General features: G+C 36.0%; 1 protein-coding gene and 1 non-coding gene across 2 annotated transcripts; one reads left to right on the plus strand and one right to left on the minus strand.

Annotated features, from left to right (window-relative positions):
• The first annotated feature begins 3827 nt into the window (after positions 1 to 3827).
• LOC150075363 (uncharacterized) lies at positions 3828 to 10648 on the plus strand. The gene is made up of 5 exons (XM_090388231.1): positions 3828 to 3955; positions 4032 to 4386; positions 5338 to 5522; positions 5644 to 5674; positions 10381 to 10648. Exons 2-4 carry the CDS (start codon positions 4059 to 4061, stop codon positions 5671 to 5673), a joined length of 543 nt encoding a protein of 180 aa, XP_090244357.1. The 5' UTR covers positions 3828 to 3955; positions 4032 to 4058; the 3' UTR covers position 5674; positions 10381 to 10648.
• An 874-nt stretch (positions 10649 to 11522) lies between these two features.
• TRNAC-GCA (transfer RNA cysteine (anticodon GCA)) lies at positions 11523 to 11594 on the minus strand. Its single transcript has one exon. It is a non-coding gene; the product is annotated as a tRNA-Cys (tRNA).
• Between the last annotated feature and the right edge of the window lie 1279 nt (positions 11595 to 12873).

Consider the following 12873-nt stretch of genomic DNA (forward strand, 5'->3'; position numbering starts at 1 on the left):
CCGCTATAACAGGAGCTGCCCACACCCTTGCCACAGCATTTGCACCCAGTCCCGTAACTGATACATTAGATTGAACCACCCTACAGCCGTTTGGTAATCCTTTAACTTTGCCTTTGTAGGAGTATAATTCCTGAAGTCCTAGAATGTCAATTTTGTGATCCGTAATTAGTTTGGAGATATCACTCATTGCAGAGGCAGAACGTTGGCAGTTTAGCTGTAATATTTTTAATCTCCCACTATGCTGTAATCTTACTGAATGTAATTTGTGCGAGATTTGGTGACCTCCCGAGCTCGCAAGAACTCGGGACACTTCGAGTGACGATATGAGTGATCTGATTTCCTCTTTTATTTTGCAGTTTGGGCATGTAACGGGTGATTCAGGAGTGGGACACGATTGCGACTGGTGACCTTGCACCCCACAATGCCCACATGTGTAGTCCTGCTGTCTTCAATATCTAGCCGAATGCCCATAAGCCAAACATTTAAAACAACGTTAAGCGATAATAAAATCCTTCACGTTGTGAACCGACCAGCCCAGGAAGACGCGAGCGTCATTTTTTTAATATTATTCGCCTGATATAGGCAGGAACTTCAATTATCCAGTGTTTGTTGTTTTTGTTTTTAGCGTTAATCTTAAACCTCACCTTAACCCCTTTTTTGAAATCTTCCTCACTAACATTGTGCTCGCACAGGTTTTTGACATACAGATCCTCCAAGAATTCTTGGTCTGACATATATTTTTGTATGTCATAGAGTTTCACAGTCGGGTTTAGTTTTCGGGGTAAGTCTACAATTAATTTGTGTTCCCCAAATTTCGGGCAGTTCTTTAATTTAGTAGAACTTGCCTGTACAACGAGTTGCCCTGGTATTGCACTCTTCTCAAACTCTCTTCCAGGTTCCATTTGTTTAAAAGAAAAAAAAAAAAAAAAAAAAAAACAGCGTGTGTACGCTGTACTCACCAAAAATGTTTTCTTTTACGTGAAAACATCCTTGCCATGGACAAAGTTGGAAATTCTAAGAGAAGTAACGGTAACTTTCTGGAGTTCACAATTTTACATGATGTTCATAATCGATCAGAGATATCACAAACTGCTCCAAATGTATTTTTCAGGAATTGTCGTTCAAATTCTTTATAGGACCATGCTCAATGTTCTTGTAAATGATTTCATGCTCGACTACTGTTGAAACTTGTGGAGAATCTACAACAGGCGGTTGAGCTGAAATATGATTTCGTTTCTTTTGGGTGATGCAATCTAAGCTGATGGTTGCAGTATTCTCTGCCTAGTCGGTTCAAAAATCAACTGAAAATCCCCAACTAATTTTAGGTCAAATTTCCTGGATCGAAATCTTCACGAAGTTCTTGAATATCATTTCATGATGTTGACGGTCCAGCTTCTTGATGAGAAGTGGACGTAATAGGTTGATGATGATCAAAATCTTGAGAAGCAGATTTCATTAAACTCTGCATTTTTTTTCGTCCTCTATGTTTCTGAAATCGTTCTTTTGTCGACATGGGAGGCTTATTCGGTGGCTTTAGCATTAGCATTAGTAGAGGCATATGATGCAAGAAAGCAAGCTTATGCAGCATCAGCCAAAAAAAAAAAAAAAAAAAACCACTTCCACTTCACCCCTCCGTTCGTTTGAAATACCTGTCCAGTTGAGCTTTAAATTTGTTTAGGCTATCAACTTCAACAACAAGTGATGGAAGTCGGTTCCACCAACCAACCACCCGCTGGCCAAAGGCAAATTTCCTCACGTCTATCCTATATCTGTCTTTCCTTAATTTGAATTTATGCCCTCTCAGGTGATTATTCTGAGAAAGAGGAAGAATCCCATCAGCATTGAGCATGCTCAAACCATTCAAGGCTTTATACACCTCTATCAGATCACCTGTGCCTAGTCTCCAGACACTGTAATTTGCAAAACTTAAGCTGTTCTTCGTAAGAGCACCCCTTTGTTCCATTCACTAATCGTGTTGCCCTTTTCTGTACACACTCAAGCAAATCTACATTCTTCTTAAAATGAGGCCTGCAGACCTATATACAGTACTCAAGGTGTGGCCTGACCATTTCTAGCCTTATCCCAGCTAGAAAAATTCCTGTATATCATTGACAAGACACCATGAGCTACTCTTGCAGCCTGTCTGCACTGCTCAGCAAACTTCATATCTGCCTGCACAACCACCCCCAGGTCCTTTTCATTCTCTACCACTGTCAGTGTAGTACCACAGAGTTGATACGTTGCTCTGCGGTTGCTGTTTCCCATACGTAGTACTTTACATTTGTCAATGTCGCCATTTGCGTCATTTCCGTCTGAAAATCTGGTTACCAATTTGTTTTGCTTCAGTCCGAAAATGTAGTAGCTGTCGCCAAAGATGTTTTCGCATCAAGAAGACTTCAATTACAGCCTGTTTTATGACTAACTGGTATCTGTAATTAGACAGCAGGTAGAGTATATTAATAACATGCAAAGGAAAGAGTTGTACATAAGCTGTTCGATGCAAACTGCCATGTGGTATATTGTTGAAAGCAGTACAATACCAGGCAACTCGTTACAAAGGCCATTTTGTTCTATTGTGGAAATTAAGACCGCTGCAGATAGTTATTATAAATGTTTACAGTTGTAAATAAGTTCAGTAGTTTGTGCTTGCTGTTTATTGAAATGTGTTCTCCTCTGAAACGTCTAAAATCCGAAAAATTGTAAAAATCGGCATCTCTCATTCCACGAATAGGCCAGATTTTAAAGCGTTTACTGTAATATTGAATATATTACAATAAATAACTAATAAAGAATTATAACTAGCCGAGTCTGTAACAACAAAACTTGTATCAGATGGAACCAACACCATCCAGTAGCGCCATCTCGTGAAAATAAAGTTGGTAAAATATTTCATTTAGAAAATTCACCAACTTTTTTTTTGGAAGATTTTTTTTTTTGTCAACTTTTATGGAATCATTTTTTGCCAACTTATTTTTACGAACATTTTGAGAAGCAGTGCCCTATACAGTGCAATGTTCTCAAACTTTAGTCACCTAAAGACGTCCATTGAGCTTCAAAATTTTTCTGCGATCCCCAGCGCTTAACAAAATTCAAAATAATTTCAATTTTAAATATTAATTAGAAATTCGGGCCATTATTTTCTGATCTCCTGTACTATCACAGTAGATACGCTGCTGTAGTGAGTTTCTCACTTGTTTGATTCGAATCCATTTAATATTTCGAATATTTAATTCGTATCTATATAAAATTTGGTTTTTGGTTCGAATCCGTTTAATATAAGTTCGAATCCCCTTCGAGATTCAAAAAATTCCAATAATTACCAAAGAAGGTTACATGTCAAAGGATTGGCCAGTATATTTTCTATAAAAAAAAACTAAGGCATAATCGAATGTTATTGGAAAGCCCATGACACATAAAAAAAAAAAAATAATAATAAAATTAAACATTTCCTAATATTAAGAGGTGACCTTTAATTTTTAATTTTTGTAAAATTACAAATCAAATACCATAGAATCCTTCAAAATTTAAATATTGTATTATATTAAGTCGCATGGTATACACAACTTTAATAAAAGGACTCAGACGTATTTACAATATCGCAATATAGTTATTATAGTGACAAAGCAAATGACGCATTTTCTTCCAAGTTGAAGATATTTATAGTTATCATCTTATAAAATGCTTTCTCATGACTGAATGCTGAAGAAATATATCACGTCACAGTCTGGAGCTACTACAATATATTATTATTTTCACACACTTCAAGGATTATTTACTCCACATATATTTGAGAAATAAAGTATGCTGAGAACGTAATGTTTTGTACAAGGATGTGTAGTAGTTTTTTGATGACACACCAAATTATAGAACACATATAACCGTACCTGTGGTAAGACGTCTCTTATAATCCGCTGGTCTTCTGAACCTTAAATTCACATAGATTCATTTTATACAGGTAAGAAAATAAAGATTTATCTAATAATTGTTTTATATGTATTAATAAAGCTATAACTTTGATGTTTCTTTTACAGTTTCTAGTGCCTACGCGTATTATCTCGATGTATAAAAGATTTTGTCTTCTCCTCCTTTGGGGCTGTATGGTCCATCATGTCCTGGGTCTTCCTGCAAGCGTGGACTTTGAAGTAGAGGATGAAACGAATAGTACAACCGTCACATCCATCTTACCATCCACGTTCACCTTGCCACCTGTATCGCTAATTCCTCCTATCGAGTCCCCAATGACGTTTGAATTCCGAATAGTCATGTTGGAAGATGAGGATTTTACCGCAGAAGAAAACGAATCGTCAGAGGAAGGAAGTTATCTATTTAGGAGACCCCCAGTCGTTGACTTCGAGAGTGTTCTTGACGAACTAAGAATCATGAGAGGTAAATTACTTTTTAAAAATGTTTTCTATTGTTACCCATTCCTTGGCTGTTAGGTCCAAGTATTTAAGTGAAAGAGGCTTTTTATTTCAATATAAAAAGCAATGGTTTTTATATTTAAGTGCTGGTGCAGGAATTGCCTCGATATAAATATAAAACAAACACTGTTTTTTATATTGAAATTCTGACACTGAAGAGATTCTTAGTGGAAATTCGAAATATGAGATTGCTGCTCACGAGTCTCCAAGAAACTCTTGAATATAACATCCCCGGGTTCGTCATATTATATTTAGCATTCGTTTATTAAGGATGGAATTAATGTCTTCTTGCACTCGTGGACTTTGGTTGGTGGTTTGATGTATTTGGGGTCTGGTTTGAGATTCTGGACCCTCCTTTCTGGGAGAATTGGATCATTAGTTTTGTCTTCGGGTGAGAAGAATTAATTTAAATTAATTTTACAATATGCGTGCGTCATCATTTTTAAACGGAAATGGATTCTGATTTCTATTGAACAAATACTTCCGGTCATCAATAATTATTTGAAAAAGTATTTCCTTAACTTAATGTAAATTAAGGAATATGTATGTAAATAAATTTATGCTGCTTTATCACATTTACCAGGTTTTCTTTCACTTTGCAGATTATCCGAATAAATTTATTTTTCTGACGAATGGAATAATTGGAAGCATATTGTAGTTAATTAATTAATTGCAGACCTTAATCCTGTATCCCGGTGAACAGATTAAAATATATCATTGATTAGGTTTAGTTCTATTTCTTTTTTCTTTTTTCAGTGTAATATCTACTAAAAAAAATACGTGCTAATTTTGTTGTTAATGTAACTATTAACGTGGAATTTGCTTTTGTAATACGCCATCTTAATTTTTGTTTGTTTTAATATCAAAAAGGTATTTGCTTTCACATTACTGAAAGATTTCTTTTTCTGCGTATCAGCCGAGGTGAAGAAATTCAAAAGGGAACGTTTCCATTTGCCTGACAATTATTATCAGAATGACACGAAAATAATCGACATCAATGGAGACGTGTTTGAAGTAAACACCATAACTACAAACACCGAAGATGAAGGTCCACAGTTTTATATCTCAGTAAACAGATTGGAACCGGAGTATAGAAGAAAGGTAAGAAAAATTAATAAACAACGTTCGCTTTTTTGTAAAACCATTTTGTGCTCTGCAGATTGTTAATGCGTATAATTCTGTTTTTAATTACTGTTTTATTTTTCCTTATTCTTCATTACAGAGATCGGTAGAAGCCAGAGCTAAGCGATAAGGTAAAAAGCCTAATTTTTTATTGCTATATTGATCATTTGTATTTTTGAGTGTTTCCATTTTGTATGATAAGATAAAACTTTTTTTAAAAAAATACACGACATACAACTTATTCGGCGTGTCTGTACTCAGCTTGAGACAGTGAAAGTCGTGTGACTCATTGCATCCAGAACGTTCTGTAGCCATCTTTCGAAATGTCCAATTATTCCAGCAGAATTTCCTCACTGACGCTGTTCACGGCCCTTAAAACTACTGCACTGTACTGATGCTGACATGTGCAGCCAAAATTTGGTTTCTTTTCCTCGAGAACAGTGCCTGTGCATAATCCGAAAAGGCTTGATACTCTTCCTTCGTGTCTAGGAGTTGATGTTCTTGTCCCTGTGGTAAGTAGTGGATTCTGGTGAGTAAAACACCACGTAGGTCTTCATAGAGCCTGCAGTCATGCATGAGATGCTGCCAGCTATCCAGCCCCCCCCCCCCCGCAATTGCAAGTTGGATCATCCTGGACCCCAAGTAGAGATAGTTTGGCATTAATCGCTCCGTGTCCAATTAAAAGGTACGTTACTTGTAGTCCTGGGGAGAACCAGTTGGGTGAGGTTGGTTAGTTTTGTTCAATATTGGGTAGAAACTAGGGCTTGCATAAAACCGAGAAATTTCAAAACCGAGTTTAACCGAAGTTTATTCTTAAAACCGGTTTTAAAACCGATTTTCTCAGACTTAGGGAAAATAATTAAAAGCTTATAACACAGGTATTTATTTTATCTTGGGTAGATTGTACAAATGGTAATCAAATCTTTTAAACAAAATCTATCACCTCTTATAGTAAAAAAAAATAAAAAAAATTAAAATGTTCCAAAAAAAAGTAACCAGCTTGAGATTATACAAAATTACTAATTGTATTCAAATCCTTAGAATAAAAACTATCTTCTTGTATAGTAAAAAAAAATAATAAGCACTATAATAATAATAATAATAATAATAATAATAATAATAAATAAAAATAATGTGAAAAAAAACAGCTTGGGGAAATTACTTTACTATTTATTGCTCAGCTTTTTTCTGAAAATGGTCCTTTAAAAAACACAGTAAATTAAGCATTTTTCCTGATAGACTTGACCTTATTTTTGTGTTAAAGAGACCAGTGATCGAAAGATTGGACACACTCTCTCAGATTGGACACTTGTTGGTTTAATGGTCAGCAGTGCTCTATAAACTTTCTCCAGCTTTTCACTTCTACTGCTAGTTGCCTCCAAAATTTTAAATTCTTTGCTGATTTCCAATTCATTCGGATATTTTGAAGGCTCTTCAGTTAATCTCTTTATTACTATCATACTCTCGCATGAGTGTATCTCCAACATCGGAACTAGACGAGTCTTTGTTTTCTTCTAAAAGAACAGTTCGTTTATTTTCAGTTTCTTCATTCAACGCTAAGACTCCTTCGGAATGTTTTGCAAATAATCTCTGATAAATCTCTTCAGCATGCTTTTTCAAAACTTGCTTACTTGGAAAATCAAAAGTTCTTGAACCTGATCTTCTTTCCTAAACTTTTTGGGGTTGTGTAGATAGCTCAGCAAAGCCACAGTTTGGCAATTTCGTCTTGCATTGTAACGCTGCAAAAGGCTTTGGTGAAACTTTAAACCAAATGGGGTTTCTGCTGTATCAAGCTTAGCAAGCAGAAATTCTATTGAAGACTCTGCTTTAAGTAAGTCTATATCTTCTGAGGTCATAGTCTTCAGAATCATTTCAACTGGTCGCAAAGTTTCACGTAGCAATTCAAGTGTTTTCCAGTCATCGTCAGACACAGCTTCAGTTGACAGTACTGTACATAGAGCATTTGGAATGCAATTTTTCAATTTCAAAAATCTCTCAATCATATATTCTTTCCCATTAAATTTTGCTTTAACAAAATTTTGTAATATGTCATTTTTGGTAGGCGATTTTCGAAAAAGCTTGCAAATTTTTCTGACTTTGTTAATAGTTTGTGCAATATTGACCATCGGATTGAAGAAATAAATGAGCTCATCGGTAAAGTCGGTTTGATAAAGCATGCCTTGCTGTCTTTCTTCAACTTCTTCATCATCACTACTTTCTTCATTATTTTCATTGTCTTTGGAAGACTCAGAGACTGTGGCACCATAATTGATTGCTTTTTCATAAAGTACATCTATAACTGACAGATGTATACAATGGGCTATACATTGTTGATGATTAGGCGTAATTTACTTGCCAAACTTAATCATCATTGCTGCTCCATCGGTGGTGCAGGCAACAATATCCTCATCCAAGTTCAAACCAAATTCCTTCAAGTGTCCATCCACAATTTGCTCAGTTCTTCTGCTATCAAGTGAACCATTAATCTCAATAAGACCTAACGACCAATGATTGTCTTTTGAATGCACATTTATATTCATATACCTTTTATTTTGTATAGACATATATTCATCTAGAGTCAATGAATACCGTTACCTTAAAATAAAATAAAAAACATAAAGCAGTTGAACGATCCAGACAAACGAACAAACAAAAGAAAATGTGCGTAACAAAAAACTATATTCGAGGGCTAACTAAGAAAATATTTGAATCCGGTTTTAGAAGCTCGGTTTCGGTTTTAACAACTCAATATGAAAACCGGATTTAACCGGTTTATAAAACCGGTTTGCAAGCCCTAGTAGAAACTTCTTTGTGATCTGTCCCTTTTGAGAGTTGCTCCACCTTTCCTGCCATGCCTGCTGCAGGTGAGTTTGTATCCTCTTCTTTTCCACATTTCTGTTGCTGGTTAGGTCAATAGTGAACCCCAGAAAAGTCTGTGATTTCGTTTTTTTTTAGCAGTTTTGTAAACACTCAACACCACATCACCAAGTAGACATTCAATGAATACTGAAAATCTGGGATTGAGAGTACTGGTAAATCCCCCTTATTCCGCGGACCAATCCGCATATGATCAACAAGTTCTCTCGGTTGAAGGCCGAAAGCGGGTCAAACAGACAGAGATATACTGTATCTGCCTTACATCACATCCAAAATTAAATTCTACTGAAACTTCTTTTGTTTCGACTGTTTTGAATACAGCAATACTGTATTAATTGGTAGATTCTCTTGGGTCTTTTTACTGGGAATCAAACTTGTAATTAAAATTTAAATTATGTTCTACTAACGAAGAATGTTGTTGTTATTACAGTATTTACCTTCGGGACAATGAGGAGCCCTTTCGCCATCGAATATTCAATAACTGCAGTAGATCTGGGACTAGGAAGTACTGCTACACCCTTCTTATTCTTCAGATCTATCTGCATGTCATCACGTTTTGTTTGCTCAGGTGAAGGAGCCGTTTTCAATGTACAAATAGCATAAATACGTCTATAAGATATTGCATCGCCTGAGTACGGCCGATTATAGTGCTGCGATTTATCGCCTGCTTCACCAATGGAAGACCTGCATCGACCTTGTTAGTGATTATGCCGAGTAGGGGAGGGTGCAGGTTGTCGTGGCATATAGTTTCTATTGATTGCACGTGTCTGTAGCGTGTACTGATAATATACAGGAAACTTCTGCTGCACTTTTCTGAAAATAGCAATTTTCGTTTTACTTTATTTAAATATCGACTTTAAAGTCAGTATTAAATAAATAAATACGGTAAAATACGTACTACAAAATATAAGGATTAATATATATATATATATATATAGCAAAATATATAACCAATAATTCTGGCATTAAATTATGCGATTCAAGATACAAGAGTTCCAAACGGACAGTATTCGCTCACTAGAATACTACAACCAGGGTAGAGTGCAGCAGTGACACCCAAGTACATCACCTTGACTTGGTGATGTACTTGGGTGTCACTAGGTCTTCCTTATCCCTGTCCGGAAATATGGCCTGTAGATTTCTTTGGAAGAGCTCCTCTGATAGTTGGTCTGGTGTAAGGTCTTTGGCAAGGTCATACGATTGAAGGGCCTCGTTTTTTGGGCGCAGCAGCGGTACAGGTATTTTCGGATTTTCTATTATTCTTTGTGCTTCCTCTCTTGTTTCCGTTTCTATCAGTAGTCCGACGTTCCTTGTTTTCCTTACGGCCTTTATTCTTGTTGTCTTAAATTCTTCGTTTAGGTTAGTCATTATTTGGGATTTGAGTTGTTCACTGGACTGGTTGTCGTGGGATTTTGTTGGTCGTAGGACCACTAAGTGTTGTTTTTTAGGTAGGGTCTTTCTTTCGGGTTCGGGTGCTTTGCCGGCCACTATCGAGTCACTTGCTGGTGTCCTCAGGGCTTGTGCATACGATGGAGCGCTCTGTAGCATTTGTTTGTCTCCATCCATGTTTCGTGCTTCCAATATTGCCTCTGCCTTCTGTAGTTGGCCGAATGTGTTCATTAAGATGGCTTCCAGTTTATTCCATTGGTGTACGATTTCTGCACGTAGTACGGATATTCTGCTGCTGTTTTCCTTCATCATATTTCGAACGGTTCCCTTTGGTAATGTTGGATCGAGTTTAGCATTTTGTGAAGGCTTGGATTGCTCATCTGTCCCTCCTGGATGTTCACGCTGATCCTTTATTTCGCTGGTACTCCGGGTTTTCCAGTCAGATTTTGGTACTGTTCCATTTTTGTTTTTTTTTTTTCTTCCTAATTTCCAATGTTCAGTTTCTTAGCAGGAATGTCATGAGATCTCCCTCGATCACGGATAATAATAATAAAATATCTTAATTCTGCAGGAATCTTCGATGGAACCAGGTAGCTGTGGACGGAGGCCAGAATCTACCGGATTAAAATAGTTGGTGGGTAAATGGATCAACTCGCTACTATTATATATTATATAAAGACATGGGATTTTTAAAATATAGGTAAAAATGTGGAAATCAGTATTTTGTTATTTACTTAAATAAAGCAAAATGATTTCCATTATATGTTTTTAACTGCTCTGTAAATTGCATATCTCAAAGATGTTGTATTTGAAGTTGTAATAAACAATAATGTATGGCTTCAACTCGTTTTTATACATGACAAACAAGTTCAGAATAATTTATTCTAAACATGTTAGAACTTGAATACGATTTACCAAAAAGCGATTTTGTATTGTGATCTTCGGGTGATTATTTTTGGAAACGTATGAATGTACCTTGAAATTGTACACGTAATTATTAATAACTCGGTTCAAGAGTGTCATCTATACATCTTACATACATTTTGCACTATTCTATAATTTTATACGTTGAAAAGAACGATGGACCTCACAAAGAGTCACAATTGCCCAATTAGAGAGGAGCATTTATTGGAACTGCAGTGGCGTTATATTCCCTACGCAGGAAGGCTGAAAGAAGAAATCACTGAATCATTCTACAGTTGTAAGGTGGGCTGGTATCATTTTGATTACAAGCCCAGCAACAACATTCCTTGTGGAACAACGAAAAAGTCAGCACAATTATTGGAATAGATCCAAAGATGCAGCCGGATTTAAATATCCCTAATACACACTTCTCTTACCTCATCATCTATTGGAAATTATTGGACAACACGCTATGTAGTCTGTCTCATCCTTTAATTAAGCTTTATGGAAGAATGACTTAGCATTTTTAAGGAGCTCTATTGTAGCTGATTACCAGTTCTCCGATTGCGCCACAGTATCCATCATAAACACACCACCATGTTGCCATAGCAACTCTTTTTAGTGGCAGGATGTAAGAACACATTTCTCAGTTTTGTTTCGTCATCTACTGGCAAGTTTCGTAATTCTTGGAAGTACCTTAAAAATGATTTAACTACAGTCAACAAAAAAATATAAACGCTAAAATTACGTACAGTTTATAGATATTAATCCAATACATTTTATAAATAAGTGTTCAAAATACAAATCGTTAGGGGGCGCCGGGGATTGAACCTGGGACCTCTCGATCTGCAGTCGAATGCTCTACCACTGAGCTACACCCCCCAACTCTGTCAGCACTTCCCTAATATTCTATTTTGAAGGGTCTCTAGGTAACGTCAATCTTTGGTTGGAGGGGAATCCCTTAACTCTCACATGCCTTTTTTTTTTTTTTCTTAAATTGAGAAAGTGAATGAACCTTTCATTAGAACATTTTTTAAACTTATTTTTATCACAGCAGGACAAGCTGAGTTTTTCGACACACGTATCGAAAATATCGTCAACAAAAATAATTCCATTATTTTGAATTATTCCATTATTCAAAATATATAATAGCAAGTTAAAGATAAATTAGAGGTGTTTTAACCTCTAATTAAAGGAGGTTTAGTTTTAACCTCTAATTCTAAGCTTTAATTGTAAATTACAGTTGTAAATTAGGGATCACTTCATCAGCTATGAAAATACATACAAAAAACATAAAAACATTACAAATGGAATGCGCCAAGCATGGTCATGTCAGGAGCGTTAGCATTACGTACGTAATGCTAAAACATTTAGTGGGCAGAACTAGGTGATTGTTTTTGTGAATGCAAGGCGTGCACATGAGCTGAGGGCCAGCGTTTGTCACATTGCAACCTTCATGATTGGGTGTAGCCGCACGCCTCTATTGCGATTGAAAACGCTATGGCAACCAGATATGTGAAGTGACTCAAGCCACAGTCGTTGATGGTAGTGGTGCGATTGGTCAACGATCCCGGTATCACACCTGGGATTGAGGTGTTTTAACAAAATTAAGAATGTTTTATTTATTCCTACTTATTGAGTAATTATTTTAGAAATAATTATGATAGAGAACTTAAAACAGATCAAAACAGCTTCACTAAATAGTTCTCCACTAAACAGCTTCACTAAAGTTTTCTAAAATAGTTTTTTGTGTGGAAGTCGGTTGGATGTATTCATGACAACACATTTTTCTAAAGGTGAAACGACCCTTAAAAACAAAAATTAATCGCTAAAAGTGTCACGAGGACATTTTTCGCTATTCCAACAACCTTCGGTTTTGTTGGATTATAGACCCGAATTCTTAGTTGAGTCAAACAATCAAGGAACTAGTGACTGGTAAAAAAAAAAGCGATTCTTGGCTCATTCGATTCAATCGAATCATTATAGAAAAAGTGACCCGAATTTGACATTTGTGTTTGTACATCAGAAAACTGAAAAACAGTTGTTGAAAATTATTAAAGTTCATAAAACTGCGACTTTATAATTTCGATCTAGCTATAAATTCTTCAGTGGTTCTATATCCTGTTATTTTCGCTTCGAACTTTCAGATCGTTTCAAGTTA

This window comes from Mastigoproctus giganteus, chromosome 14 (genome assembly GCF_048544385.1).
Source record: "Mastigoproctus giganteus isolate SK-2022 chromosome 14, ASM4854438v1, whole genome shotgun sequence".
In the NCBI taxonomy this organism is placed as follows: domain Eukaryota; kingdom Metazoa; phylum Arthropoda; class Arachnida; order Uropygi; family Thelyphonidae; genus Mastigoproctus; species Mastigoproctus giganteus.

Coding starts and splice junctions, on each gene's coding strand:
- LOC150075363 (XM_090388231.1), top strand. CDS start 4,059: ATGTATAAAAGATTTTGTCTTCTCCTCCTTTGGGGCTGTATGGTCCAT. Junction 4,387..5,337: donor CGAACTAAGAATCATGAGAG/GTAAATTACTTT, acceptor TCTGCGTATCAG/CCGAGGTGAAGAAATTCAAA. Junction 5,523..5,643: donor AACCGGAGTATAGAAGAAAG/GTAAGAAAAATT, acceptor TCTTCATTACAG/AGATCGGTAGAAGCCAGAGC.